This window comes from Mustela erminea, chromosome 1, assembly GCF_009829155.1.
Source record: "Mustela erminea isolate mMusErm1 chromosome 1, mMusErm1.Pri, whole genome shotgun sequence".
Classification (NCBI taxonomy): domain Eukaryota; kingdom Metazoa; phylum Chordata; class Mammalia; order Carnivora; family Mustelidae; genus Mustela; species Mustela erminea.
Genome location: NC_045614.1, coordinates 51,910,068 through 51,924,024, shown reverse-complemented (window position 1 = coordinate 51,924,024; position 13,957 = coordinate 51,910,068). Strand labels below are relative to the sequence as shown.

At 50.3% G+C, this 13,957-nt stretch overlaps 1 protein-coding gene across 8 annotated transcripts; it reads right to left on the bottom strand.

The window, feature by feature from the left end:
* Window positions 1-62: 62 nt before the first annotated feature.
* On the bottom strand, window positions 63-13,934 carry IL17RC (interleukin 17 receptor C). Of its 8 annotated transcripts, none has more exons than XM_032326701.1 (19): window positions 13,002-13,934; window positions 12,695-12,716; window positions 12,346-12,498; window positions 11,995-12,069; window positions 11,794-11,903; window positions 10,483-10,594; window positions 10,105-10,149; window positions 8,307-8,407; window positions 7,985-8,044; window positions 5,014-5,068; window positions 4,746-4,927; window positions 4,601-4,651; window positions 3,705-3,750; window positions 3,419-3,540; window positions 3,086-3,145; window positions 2,491-2,539; window positions 971-1,066; window positions 826-864; window positions 63-730 (listed from the first exon to the last, which is right to left on the bottom strand). In XM_032326701.1, exons 1-19 carry the CDS (start codon window positions 13,104-13,106, stop codon window positions 111-113), a joined length of 2,103 nt encoding a protein of 700 aa, XP_032182592.1. In that variant the 5' UTR covers window positions 13,107-13,934; the 3' UTR covers window positions 63-110. The 8 variants fall into 8 exon arrangements, with proteins under 8 accessions (XP_032182592.1, XP_032182573.1, XP_032182610.1 ...); XM_032326682.1 differs by having other exon boundaries at window positions 8,268-8,407; window positions 13,002-13,933; XM_032326719.1 differs by lacking the exon at window positions 826-864.
* Window positions 13,935-13,957: the final 23 nt, after the last annotated feature.

Genomic DNA, 13,957 nt, shown 5'->3' with positions numbered 1-13,957 from the left:
GTGTTAAAGGGCCGCGGGCGTCGTGCTAGGCCAGCGAGGCGGTCACGGACACAGGCGGAGTCACCGGTAGAAAAATAGCGTCTGCCTTTATTCGAGCCGTCGCCCGTGCCTCACGTGCCAACCCGCGTGCCGTCCTCGGGATCCCCGGGATCCCTGGGAGGCTGAAGCAGCTGGTCCAGGGTGGGCTGCAGGGCCCGGGACACTCGCTTCGCCCTCTCCCCGAGCCGCCCGGGACGGAGGGTGCCAGGCCCCTGCAGGGTCCTCAGGAAGTCGGGCAACTGGGAGGGCAGGGAGAAGACGGGTACGCTGCGGAAAAGGGCGGGCACGGCCTCCGAGTGGAGCAGTCCTTCGAAGTAGGCCCCCACGTAGCGGCCGGGCGCCCGGCCCTGCAGGAAGTCAGGCAGCACGCAGCTGAGCGAGGCGGCAAAGGCGTCGTGCGGGCCGTGCGGGGCGGACGCTGACGCCCCGTCCTGCAGCCACTCGTGGCATAGCGCCACGGCCCCCGGCGAGAAGAGCAGGACCACCACGCCCCCTTCCTGAAGGGTCTGACGCCGCTGCGCGTGGAACCAGGCCAGGGGGCCCTGCGCGCTCAGTTCACGACGGCTCCAGAGGTCCACGGCCACCCGCAGGGGCAGCTGACACAGCGCTGAGGCCAGGGCGCCCACTAGGCGCTCGAAACCGGAGTCCTCCGCTGAGTAGACGAGGAGAGTCGCGCGGCCCCTGGCGACAGCTGCGGGAGAGAATAGAGGGGAAAGGAAGACGTGAGAAGGCCCGAGGCCCGGCCCCCTGAGGGCGGCCCCCCGCCCGGCACTTGCTCACACTCACCCCCCGCGCGGAGGTCCTCCTTCAAGAGCCTCAGCCACCCTGTTAGGGGAGAGGGGCGGGGGCAGCCCATGAGCTCAGCCGCCACCCTCTCGAGGGGGAACTCCCAGCCCTGCCCTTGGGGAGTGGGGTGTCGGGAAATGCTCACCTTTCACTTGGTTCTTTTTGACAAGGAAGAGAAGGAAAAGTGCAGAGGCCAAGAGTAGGCAGGCCAGCCACACCAGGGCCCAGCGCTGGTGAACGTCTAGGAGACCCAGGGGAGAGGACAGGCTAGTTAGATACCTAACACTTTCACCCTACTTCACATAGGAGAAAAACTCGTTTAAAAGATCTCTGGGGCTGCCGTGTGGTGACTGAACTGGCTCAGGGGAATGGAAAGATCTGCCGCAAATCCACCGCATATAGTGTCAGAGTCAACATATGGACATAGATCCATCTACTTGAGTGACCTCAGATAAGTCACTTAATCTTTTACCTCAGTTTTCACTTTTGTAAAACTGGGTTCACAACAAGTACCTACTTACTAGGGTTGTTTGAAGATTACAAATATTAATACACACAAAGCACTTACACTGGGCCTAGCAAGTGCTCAAATGTCAGCTAATAATGTCTCCTAAGCATAGGGTTCCTGGGCCCTTGACCTCATTCTCTTGATGACTCCAAAAGCCTTCTAACTGGTGTCCCTAAACCTCTTTTTTGCTTCCAAGTCCTTCACTACATGGCAGTCCCAGAGATCTTTTTAAAATACAAATTTGAGGGACACCTGGGTGGCTCAGTTGGTTAAGCAGCTGCCTTCGGCTCAGGTCATGATCCCAGCATCCTGGGATCGAGTCCCACATCGGGCTCCTTGCTCAGCAGGGAGCCTGCTTCTCCCTCTGCCTCTGCCTGGCATTCTGTCTGCCTGTGCTTGCTTTCTCCCTCTCTCTCTGATAAATAAATAAAAAATCTTTAAAAAAAAATAAAATACAAATTTGATTTTAGCCTTTCAGGAGGCTCCCATTGCTCTTAACATAAAATCCAATTTCCTAGGGGGCACCTGGGTGACTCAGTTGGTTAAGGGTTTTATTACTCTTGATTTTGGCTCAGGTCATGATGTCAGGGTTGTGAGATCAAGGTGTGGAGTCTGCTTAAGATTCTCTCTCTGCCCCTACCCACTCTTTAAAAAAAAAAAAAAATCTAATTCCTTCCATCAAGGCCCTAGATGACCCTTGCATCCTTGTGATAGAGGCCTGCCTTCCAAGACCCTCCAGCCACACTGGCTACCTTGGAGTTCCTCAAAAAAGCATCTCTCCCCCCTTTAACTAGCTCAGCCTTCAGAACAGTCAGAACCTTTTCCTGGCCCTACCCCACCTAAGTCAGTTTCCCAATATATGCATTTATGGATCTGGACACTTTATAAGTGAATGCTTCAATAGCTCACATTTACTAAATGAAAGCAATTATTTAGCTAAGGTCTTTCTAGCCTTCTATGGCTGTGGAGGAGGCAGGGATTGTGTCTTTTTGGTGATGCTTGAATCCCTGTAAGCTCTCTTTTTGATTTTTGAATGAAGGAAGGAATGTCTGTCTGATTGATCTGAGCCAGGGAAGGAAAGGCCATTGCATGAGCTCCCTAAAAATGTCTAGATTCCAGCCCTTGGTGGAGGGGAAGGGCAGATTTTTAATACTCACACTTGTCCATGGGGCAGGCCCATAGTGCTCTCAGGTCATCTTCCCAGAGCTGTAAGACACAAACAAAGCCAAGGCCACAGCCCAGAACACCCACCAAGTTCTGGCCAGCCTGATCTCCAAATTCCCAGCCTCAGCTATGCATGCATACTTCACACACACACACACACACACACACACACACACACACACACACACAGTAGGCCGCAAGCTGTTCTGCCTTTGTTCACGCTTTGCCTACTCCATGCCGGAACTGGCCCATGTGAAATCACCCTTTCTTGATGCTCTCCCTGGAACCCAGTGCTTAGTGCATATAAATTTGGTTATCTGTGTACTGTTTTCTAGCCAGAAGTGAGCAACTTGGGAACAGCAGCTATGCTTCTTCAATTCTTGGCTTCCCCAGGGCTGGACACAAAATAAGCAGAAATAGATGGTGAGTGGGTACTAGAGGTACAATGAAGAGGCCCCTGTCTAGGAGGAGTGAGAGTTTCCCTGATACCCTCTGCTAGGCACAGGAAGAGATGGAAGAAGTTAAATACAGAGTTTTAGACCTATTGGCCTTGGGCACTGGGGCAGGGCCCTCCTGCCACCCACTCACCTGCAGGCACTGGCCTGACTGCAGGTCCTGTAGTAACTGCTCTCCGAGGCGAGCTGCCCTCTGCCAAACCAAAGGGAGGTTGTCACCTAGGGGCATCATACTTAGGAGACCACCAAGCTTCAGCTTGCAGAATAGTTGGGGAAGGGAAGGGGAGTGGCTGGAGACTTCTAAGAGGTCACTAAGAACAGGGCCTAGGTCTGAGTAACCCCCACATTCCCAGAGAGCACTGCAGGGTCTGGCACAAAGGAGGGGAAATTGAATGCAGTGAAAATCTGAGGCCAGGTTTGAGATGGAACTGGAAAGGTACATGGAGGAGGACCCCCTTGTCCTCACCGTGGAGGCCTGGCTGAGTAGTGGGGTGCAGCCACTGGGTTCCAAGGCACAGAGTGATCTGTTGTCCTGGGGGCCACGTGTCTCTAGCAGCAGCATATCATCCTTGAGGGCCCCGAGGGAATCTGAAAGGGGTGAGAGCCCACTCTGAGCAATACCCAAGCATGCTGGAGGCTGTCACTTGCCCCCACCCCTTCCCATGCCTGATCTTCACCCCCATGAGGTGGCACTTGCAGGGTTCACCTCTATTGCAATGGCCCTGCCCCAGCCTTTCCTAGGCTCCACTCACCAGCCCACAAGCACTCCTGTAGCTGCAGCTTCTCCCAGCTGCTCACCTGCTTAGAAGGAGCCAAGGTTAGGGCCACAAGGAAAAGCAAGAGGCAAGGCCGCAAAGAACTGAAGAGAAGGACAGTAAGGGGAGGTCTGTTTGGTTGGAGTAGGGGATCTGCATCCTGGACCTAATATTAAGCAGATCAGGATTCAAGGCTAGATGTTTAAGAGATACTTTATTTTTCTCAGCCCCAGCCTTGCGAGGGCATCTGTGCTAAAGAGCCTTATGACCCTAAATTAGTTCTTTTCATGTCTGAGAAAGCACTTTCTATGTTCCCTTCTCATCTAACCACCTTCACCAAGAGGCCTCATCTGACCACTCCACTTGTATACTGTATTAATTCATTCAGTCTGTGTCTTCCTCCATTATTTTTTTTTAAGATTTTATTTATTTGTCAGAGAGAGAGCAAGCACAAGCAGGGGGATCAGGAGGCAGAGGGAGAAGCAGGCTCCCCGCTGAGCAAGGAGCCTGATGCAGGACTCATCCCAGAACCCTGGGATCATGACCTGAGCTGAAGGCAGACGCTCAACCAACTAAGCCACCCCTGCATCCCTCTCTTTCTCCATTAGAAAATAAGATCTATAGGGTGGTAACATTGATTGGTTTTATTCACTACTGTGAAGTAGTTATTATCATCCCCATTAAACAGATTAGGAGACTGATGTTCAGAGTGGTGAAGTGACTTGCTCAGAGTCCCATAGTACTGCTAAATAAATAGTACAACTCCCAGAGGTAGCCCAAAACAACCTTGCTTCCATGACCCAAGGGATAAAGTGGGTCCAGAAGACAGTGAATTATCTGGTAGGATCCACTTGGGGTCCTCCCCTAGCCCAGAGCTCTTGTGCCCTTCTTACCTGAACACAGAGGTTGGGGTGGGCATTCAGCAATGGCAACTCAAGTGTCTTCTGTGGGAAAAGGGTAATGGGTGAGGTCAGGAAATAGGCCCCCCAAGCTCCCTGTCATTTCTTGATCCCAGGAGCCTCCCACAGCTTCACTTACATTTACAGTGACATTTTCTCGGGACAGCGGTGGGACCAGCGACAGGCAGGGACCCCCACCTGGTGCCTGCCAACACAGAGTGGCCTCAGCAAGCAGCAAGCAGGGTGCATTTAGCTGCCAGCCCTGGGGGGACAGTAGCCGCAGCCGGGCTGCACGCCAGAGGTTCCGGTGTGCCCGGGGGTCTGCAAGAAGAGGGCTGCGTCACTGGGCACCCAGCATGCGTCCACCTGCACCCTTCCCACCCTGGCCCCAGCCCTGGTCTTCTCACCCTCCTTAAAGGGGCAGAGGCTCGTCCTGACAGAGTCGGGCTCTAGAGGCCACACCTGGAAAAGAAACAGGGTTCTATTAGTCCATTCAACCCAGCTGCCCTCCAAAAGTATGTGCCAGGCCCTCTGCCAAGCACTGGGATGCATTCATTCAACTAATATTTCATCAACACTTGCCCAGTCTTTTTGCTCTTTGTAAAGCCCTAGCATTGCATGCATTGATTCTTCCAGCAGACCCTATACCAGTATCTGGCAACACCTTCATTCAACAGATTTTTAATGAAGACCTACTCTGCATCTTAGCACCATGGTTGGCACTATGGACGTTGATAATGAAATCCAATCACTGTGTGTGAACCTACTATATGCCAGGTACTGTGCTAAGTGTTAACATACATTAATATATATAAATTTATCTGTCCTGTGTCATATATATTATATATAGTATGCATAATACATAGTATATTACACATATATTTTATATTATATAACAATATATAATATTATATATTGTCTTATATAATATAAACAGTATATATTTATATATTATTAAATATCATATATGATCATTATATTATATAATTATATATTATATATAATATAAATATATTCTATTATATATTTACATAATATATAATATAAATATATGAATATATATCCACATGTTTATATTCCATAATATATTTCTAAACATTATATAATATATAAAATATGTAATATATACTATATATAACAAATATATGTATATTTTTTAAAGATTTTAAAAAGGATTTTATTTATTTATTTGACAGAGATCACAAGCAGGCAGAGAGAGAGGAAGGGAAGCAGGCTCCCCACTGAGCGCTGAGCCTGATGTGGGGCTCGATTCCAGGACCCCAGGATCATGACCCGAGCCGAAGGCAGAGGCTTCAACCCACTAAGCCACCCAGGCGCCCCTATGTATATTGTTTTAAGTAAACTCTACGCAGTGTTGGGCTCAAACTCATGACCCTGAGATCAAGAGTCACATGCTCTATGAACTGAACCCGCCAGGCTTCCCATTTCTTTCAAAAAGCTTTTAAAACACATCTATTCTGTGCTTAGCCCTATGGTAAGCAGTAGAGATAGTATATTAATTTATTCAGCAAACTTTTTTTTAAAAGATTTAATTTATTCATTTGACAGACAGAGATCACAAGTAGGCAGAGAGGCAGGCAGAGAGAGAGGAGGAAGCAGGCTCCCTGCCGAGCAGAGAGCCTGATGTGGGGCTTGATCCGAGGATCCTGGGATCATGACCTGAGCTGAAGGCAGAGGCTTTAACCCACTGAGCCACCCAGGCGCCCCAAAAATAGTATTCAGCAAACTTTTAATTAAGACCACCTACTATGTGGCAGGCATTGTGCTTGACAGTAAAGATGTTTATATCACAGCAAACATTTCATGAACATCTGTTATGTGTCTATCACAGTGCTAGTTAGTAGAGTTTCATTCATTCATTCATTCATTCATTCATTCCTTTAACAGACTTAATTAGCACCCATTACATGCCAGGCATTGCACAAGGCTCTGGGGGAGTTACTAAATTTGAATTAGGTATTACTTCCTTGCCTTCAGGAAATTACAAAGTCAGTTTTAGTAAAGATAAAACATGTGTATAAATTAATAAACTGGTGACTCATTTATTGAGCATCTGTTGTGTGCAAGAAAAAAGGAGACAGGTGCCCAAATAAGAAAGGAAGTGATAAATGAACAAGAAAAGACAGAAGTGTAAGAAGTTTGGAAGGCAGGAGAGGCCAGACAGTTGAGGAAAAGCTTTGGGAAAGAGGTAATACCAGAGCTGGAAGGATATGGCTATATAGAAAAGAAATGAGGGTATTTCAGGCAGTGGAAATAACAGGCATTGATGTCAGAGATAAAATTGACGGGACCTGATCACCATTTAAATGTGCAATCAGAAGAGGAAAGAGGGGTGTCTAGCTGGCTCAGTTGGTAGAACATGTGACTCTTGACCTCAAGGTTGTTAACTTTGAGCCCCACATTGGTTGTAGAGATTACTTAAAAATAAAATCTTAAAAAAAAGAAGGGGTGCCTGGGTGGCTCAGTGGGTTAAAGCCTCTGCCTTTGGCTCAGGTCATGATCTCAGGGTCCTGGGATCAAACCCCACATCTGGCTCTCTGCTCAGAGGGGAAACTGCTCCCTCCTCTCTATCTGCCTGCCTCTCTGCCTACTTGTGATTTCTGCCCACCAAATAAATAAATAAAATCTTAAAAAAAATAAAAGAAGAGGAAAGAACCAACATATAGAAGCTTGGATACTTCCTTTTGTAACAGTTCTTTTTTTTTTAAGATTTTATTTATTTATTTGACAGAGAGAGATCACAAATAGGCAGAGAGGCAGGCAGAGAGAGAGAGAGAGGAGGAAGCAGGCTCCCCGCTGAGCAGAGAGCCCGATGCGGGACTCGATCCCAGGACCCTGAGATCATGACCCGAGCCGAAGACAGCGGCTCAACCCACTGAGCCACCCAGGCGCCCCTTTTTGTAACAGTTCTATGAGGCTGGTATTGTTATTCCCATTTTACAGATAAAAAACAGGCTCAGAGAGGTGAAATGACTTGTACAAGTTCACATAGCTAGCAAATGGCAAGAGTCAGTATTCAAACTGTCTGAGTTCACAGCATATACTCTACTTTCCAGAGGAGTACAAAGAGGCAATTGGAGGAGTAGGGAAAGGCTTCAAGGAGGAGTTGACATTTGAATGGGACTATGAAGAATGAGTAGGAGTCCTTTGGACAGAGGATCAGGAAAAGCATTCAGAGCCTGCAACAGGCAGAAGACAGGACAGCAAATGTCAGGAAAGGGCTAGTCACTTTAGGGAGCAATAGTTCCCACCCCAAAGAGGAATACAGTGGATGGCAAGACAAAAAAAGTAAGGGCTACCCCCCTTCTCAATTCCTCAATCCCCTTGCCCTGGCAGCTAGCTAGACTCTTCTCTTACCTGAATACAAAGGCAGGGAAACAGGTCTGTGTGGTTCAAGGTAATGTTCCGTGGCCCAGTCTGTGGACAAGCAGAAGACGAGAAGTTGGAGAATATGAGGAGGAGGAAGACTGGAAGCCAAAGCTGAGGAAATCAGGCAGGCAGCAGTGACCCCACCAATGTTCCTTGCTTGGGGCATGGGTCGCTATATTCTCCTCAAGGGTCTCCTTTGATAATGCGCTTGCATCCTTAGCCTGGGCATCAGCCTCGAGTGGGAATGGACTTGGGGAAGGGGAGGCCTCACCAGGTTGCTATGCCACCATGGTTTTGTAGGGCCCTGGACCTGGTTCCAGTACAGGGAGAGGCCAAAGTGCTGCTCCTCAGAGACGTCCAGCACGAGGTGCACATCATCGCCGTCGGCAGACACACTGAGCCAGGGCAGGGCTGTGGGCAAGGTGAAGAGAGAGAGACTTCCTTCATCTCTTCTGCATACCCACCCCTGGCCATACCCCTCCGACTGATCCTTTAGTTTCCTTCATATCCCTGAGACTGGAAGGCCCCTGGACGGCAGAGCCTGTGTCCTCATCACTGACCAGACTTTGTCCCTAGCAGCCAGCCCAGTATCCTGACCCAACTCTTCTCCCTCTGCAGCCAGGAGGATCCTATAACCACTGTAAGATAAACCATCTTCCTCTGCTCAGAACCTTCTGATGACCCCTCCCTGGTTACTCTCAGAGTAAAAGGCAGAGTCCTTATGACGGCTTGCAAGACCTTACCCACTTTATCCTCGTTTCCTAGCACTCTTGCCCTTAATTGTTGCGGACACACTGCCCTCTTTGCTAATACTTAAACACACCAGACACACTCCTGCCTCAGGCCCTTTGCACTGGCTGTTCCTTCTGCATATGGAACACTTTTCCCTCAGATACACACAGGGCTCCTCCCATACCTCCTTCAGGTGTTTGCTCACCAGAGTGAAGCCATCCCTGACTTCTGCAAACTCCCAAATCCCTTCTCCTCCTTCCCCTTCCCCCAATTTTTTTCATGGCACTAATCACATTTTATTGCATAGTTCACATCTCCATGTGTTTATTGTGTCCTCCATCACCCCTATGCTGACCCTGACTCCCATCTAGAATATCAGCTCTGTAAGGCAAGGATTTTTGTCAGTTGTTTGTTGACTAATCTCAAGTGCCTAGGACTATTTCTTGGGCAGAGTAGTTACTCAATAAATATCTGTTGAAAAAGTGGAACAGTGTCTACTGAATGAATGAAGACATGAAATGCATGATGTGTATCTGTGTCCTCAAAGCTCCGGTGCTGAGTAGTCTCTAATGAATTACCAAAGAGGCAGGCCCAAACTTAAGGAACCGAAAAGGAAATAAAATTGAAAAAATTTAAGAGTTCAGGGCATTTGGGTGGCTCAGTTGGTTGGGGATCTGCCTTGGGCTGAGGTCATGATCCTAGGGTCCTGGGATCGAGTCCCAGGTCAGGCTTCTTGCTCAGCCTACTTCTCCCTCTGCCTGCTGTTCCCTCTACTTGAGTTCTTTCTCTCTCCGACAAATAAATAAAATATTTTTAAAAAAGAAAAAATTTAAGGGTTCAAAAATATCACTGCTAATATCTTGATCTGGGTGACAGTTATGCAAGTGTATACATATGTAAAAATTAACTGAACTGGACCTTAAAATTAGTGCACTTTACACACTTTTCTATATGTGTGTTATACCACAGTAAAAAAAAATACAATATGAAAAAATAAACAAAGTGAAAATAAAATTCAAACATTGCCTGGGAAAAATCATCAGAACCTTGACCTTCCTAGCCCTTATTTTATGGATTAATATTGTTTGTATTTTGGTATATGGTGGTAGTGGGGTGTACCAATATCTTGACAATGCTTTGGGCCTCTAGATGTCCTTGGTACTAATAAATAAATTTGTTATAAAGAGTGAGAGATTCACCTTCATATTCCCAATGCCTGGCACAGAGTAGGAGCTACTGCAGTTCATGTGTGATGAATGAATGAGCTACGAGCATCTGGATTGTGGCAAACCCAGACCTGAAGCCACCTCCAAGCATCCCTCATACTCCAGACCCTGCCCCTCCCTCCTTCCAGCCCTGCTGGCCATAGCCCGTACCCCAGCAGCTCTGGATGCTGTCCTGGACTTCAAGCCCCTTGCAGTCTGGGGAGAGATCACAGAAAAGCCTCCAGTGGGGCTGGGGGCCAAAGAAAAAAGGGGGGCAATCCAACCCATGGGGAGCACTGGGAAGGGCTCCTTGTTCCTTAAATACCATCCCATCTATCCAGGGCCCAAAGCACCCTTCTCAGGCACTGGGAAGCTATATCACCTGGGGAGAGGAGACAAGAGGGACAGACACTAGGGAAGATGGGAGCTCAGACCCCTGCCTGTGAGTGGATGGGACTAGGAAGGGAGTGAAAGCAGAATGGTAGTAGCCGGAGGGGAAAGAGACCAGGGGACAGGACTTGGGGCCCCTGAGGCTCCGGAGCCACTTACCAGGCAACTGTTGTGTGAGATTGAGTTCCTTCTGGTACCTGGGCTGAGTGTAGGACCAGAGTCGCACCTCAGCCCCCAGAGCAGCCTCGAAGCAGTCAAATACTACAGAGCCCTGTGAGGAGAGGGGTGGTGGAAGGCTGGTGGTATAGGGCTCGGAATACAGGCCAAGGGCTCTGAGCTCCTCTGGGGACCACTCCACTTGCCTCCTCCCCCAACCAATGACTCTATACTGTAGGGCCCGAAATTCTCCCATTAGTGTTTCCTTTAAAGGCCCCCAGTTCTAAAGCACACACTCTCAGTAAGGGTGTCAGCAGGGCAGGGATAAGGGCTCTAGCTATTTGAGTCCCTGCTCCCATTCCTGCTGTCCCCCATCCCATGGCCAAAGCTAAGGTGATCAGATACGCCAACACAAATGTGAGACACCCCTTCCCACACCCAGTGCCTCAGTGGTCCTCACAACTGCCCACTGAGGTAGGCCAGCAGATTCTCTCCCATTCTACAATTTTCCAGGCAAGAGGATATTGGCTGGGAGCTGCAGGCAGGAGGGGGAGTCAAAGGGTTTCAGTGATTTGGCCCAAGTGGAGCTACATCTTCCAAATACATGTGGCATCCTGAAGTGGGGAGAAGCCCCAACTCCCTGCACCATGGTCTACACACAGGGCAGACATGGTATAGAAAGTCCAGAGAAGTAGATCCAGAGCACAGACTTCCCCTCTCCAATCTCAGTTTCTCTCTGGAAAATGAGGGTAATAATAATGCCTAGTTCATGTGTACTTCTGAGAATTACAGAAGAAAGGGAGAATTAGGGGCGCCTGGGTGGCTCAGTGGGTTAAAGCCTCTGCCTTCAGCTCAGGTCATGATCTCAGGGTCCTGGGATTGAACCCCACATCGGGCTCTCTGCTCAGCAGGGAGCCTGCTTCCACCTCTCTATCTGCCTGCCTCTCTGCCTACTTGTGATCTCTGCCTGTCAAATAAATAAATAAAATCTTAGAAAGAAAGAAAGAAAGAAAGAAAGAAAGAAAGAAAGAAAGAAAGAAAGAAAAGGAGAATTAACTCTCTTGAGATCCTTCACTGCTGGGCATTACACGAGGTGTTTTACACATACCAACTCATCTTTTTCTCACAACAGCCACATGAGGTAGGACTATTCTTAGTCCCATTTTACAGACAGGAAAACAGAGGCATAAAGGGCTGGAAGGTCTTGTGCACAGCCCTGCCAGAGTCAGCGCACAGAGATAACACACACACAAGAGCACTTCAGAGACGCCATATTGAGAAGATGGCTACTGCTAGGATTAGGATTTTGCATACCACAGAATGACCAGGCTGCACGAGGGCAGCAGGCACTTGCACCTCCAGCAGGACACAGCGGGCGGTAGGGTAGGCCTGGAAGGAGAGCACCACCTGGGCCTGGAGAAAGGCTGTGAGCAATGGGGTGGGGCACTGGTCAGGCTCCAGGGCCTCCGGCCAGGCCCTGGCTAGGGGCGGTTGGGCCAGCCAGGTTCCCCTCACCATTCCTAGGCTCCTCGAGCTCCAGATCAGTGGCTCTTCCAGACCTGTCCTCATCTTTAGGTTCTTCCCAGTGCCCTGGAATCACCCAAGAACAAGGCCTAGGTCAGGCCCAGGCTCTGGGCTGGCTTTGGGCTTGGCTTCCCTCCTGAAGGCTGAGAAGCAGGGGCCAGGCCTGGGGCCGGGGTTGGGATGACGGAGACAGGGAGACCAGGCTGACCCGGAGGTCCTTTGGCCAGTGTTCTCCAGGTGAACACTGAGGATGCACAGGACTGCTTGGCGGACTCCCCAAGCCTTGTGCCCATCCCAGACATGCTGACATGTGCACATACAGCTAGGGGATGAAATGCTCACCATGCACAGCCAGATGGATGGCGACACGCACACAGAGGTCACAGTCAGTCTCCTGGTGGCACCTCAGCACCAGCTCTGTCTGCAGGCGTGTGGGCACCAGCACAGGGCCCGGGGCGGACACAATGCTCCCGGGCAGGCAGAGCACGTCACCATCTGTGCATCAAGGGTCAGGGGGAGCTAAAGCTGTTCATAATCCAGAGTTTAGTTGCACCTGACACCCCCAGAGGGCCAAGAAGCTTTGGGTTCTTCCTGGGCTAGGGGTGGGTGGTCAGGGCAGAGAATTGGAACATCTCCCCTCCCTTCTGCCAACCTGAGCAGTTCTTTTCTTTCTAAAAGTAGGGCTACTCACCCCAGAGATGGCAGGAAAGGCCCTAGAAAGGAGGGAAAGATGAATCAGAGTTTATACCACCGAACCTAGCCATTTTTCCCCTGCCTGATAACCCTGGCCAACCTTCTGGGGCTCCCCATTCAAGCCCCTCCCAGGAGAAGACAAACCCAGCTCTTGCCCCCTCCCCGTTCTTCTCTTATCCCATCAGCACCAGACAAACCAGCCAGGGCAGTTCTGGTGACAGTGACAGGAGCCAGGCCAGGGCCTCCAATAGGCGGCAGACCGAATCCTGAGCTTGCCCCCAACCCTCCCATTACCCCAGACTTACCGGAGAGCAGCGGGCAGTGTCCTGAGGCCCCATAAGCTTCTCTAAAGAGAGGACCATGGGGCTTCGGCCCAGTGCCAAGGACAACAGGAACCAAGGCACAGGCATCTTCCATGTACCAGGAGGCACCAAGGCCCAAGGCCCTGTCCTGCCCCCCCAAGGGGGGGGCAGAGACCGTACCTCCGTTCCTAATCAGCCCCAAGCTTGTGGGCACTAGGCGCCAGAATCCCTCTTCAGCCTGGGGTCCCAGTGCTGTCTTGAGCACTCCCTCTCCTGGGAGCCCTGAATCCTGTCCCAGGCCAGCCGGGAGTGCTTTCCTTTCGGTTTGGCTCCCGGCAGGCGGCTGACTGTTCCCGCCCCGCCCTGTCCCTCCCACCAACACCAGGCCTGGGAGCCAGCAGCCTTGGACTGGGGTGGTTGCCTCCTCTCTTCTCCCTCTCTCGTCCTCCTCCTTCTCTGCTGACACCTGGCTGGGAGGGGCCCCTGAAGAGGGTAGTGGCATCACCGCTGAGTAAGGGAGCGTTACTCACCCTGGGAATCCCTAAGAAAGAGGGCCTGGGCAATACACGGTCATCTCCATTTCCCATGTGAATCTGGGATTTTGCTGCCCATTAGGTCCCCTCATACAGGGCACCCCTTGTCCCTTCACACATCTGCCTTGGGACTCAGTGACCCTTTGTGGGGCAGGAGCTCTAAAGGGAGGGACAAAGGGCATCAGAAAGTGGGCTTTTCACCCCTTCCTGGCCTCTGCTCAAGGGTGGGAAGGAACTCAGGACTCAGAGGCAGGAAGACAGGGCCCCATTTGTGCTGTTGCCATGTTGCATGATAGATGGACCTTTCTGAACCTGTTCACAGTAAGGATTAAGATTTCCAGGTCCTGGGGCACCTGGGTGGCTCAGTCATTAAGCATCTGGCTTCAGCTCAGGTCATGATCCAGGGTCCTGGAATGGGGCCCCACA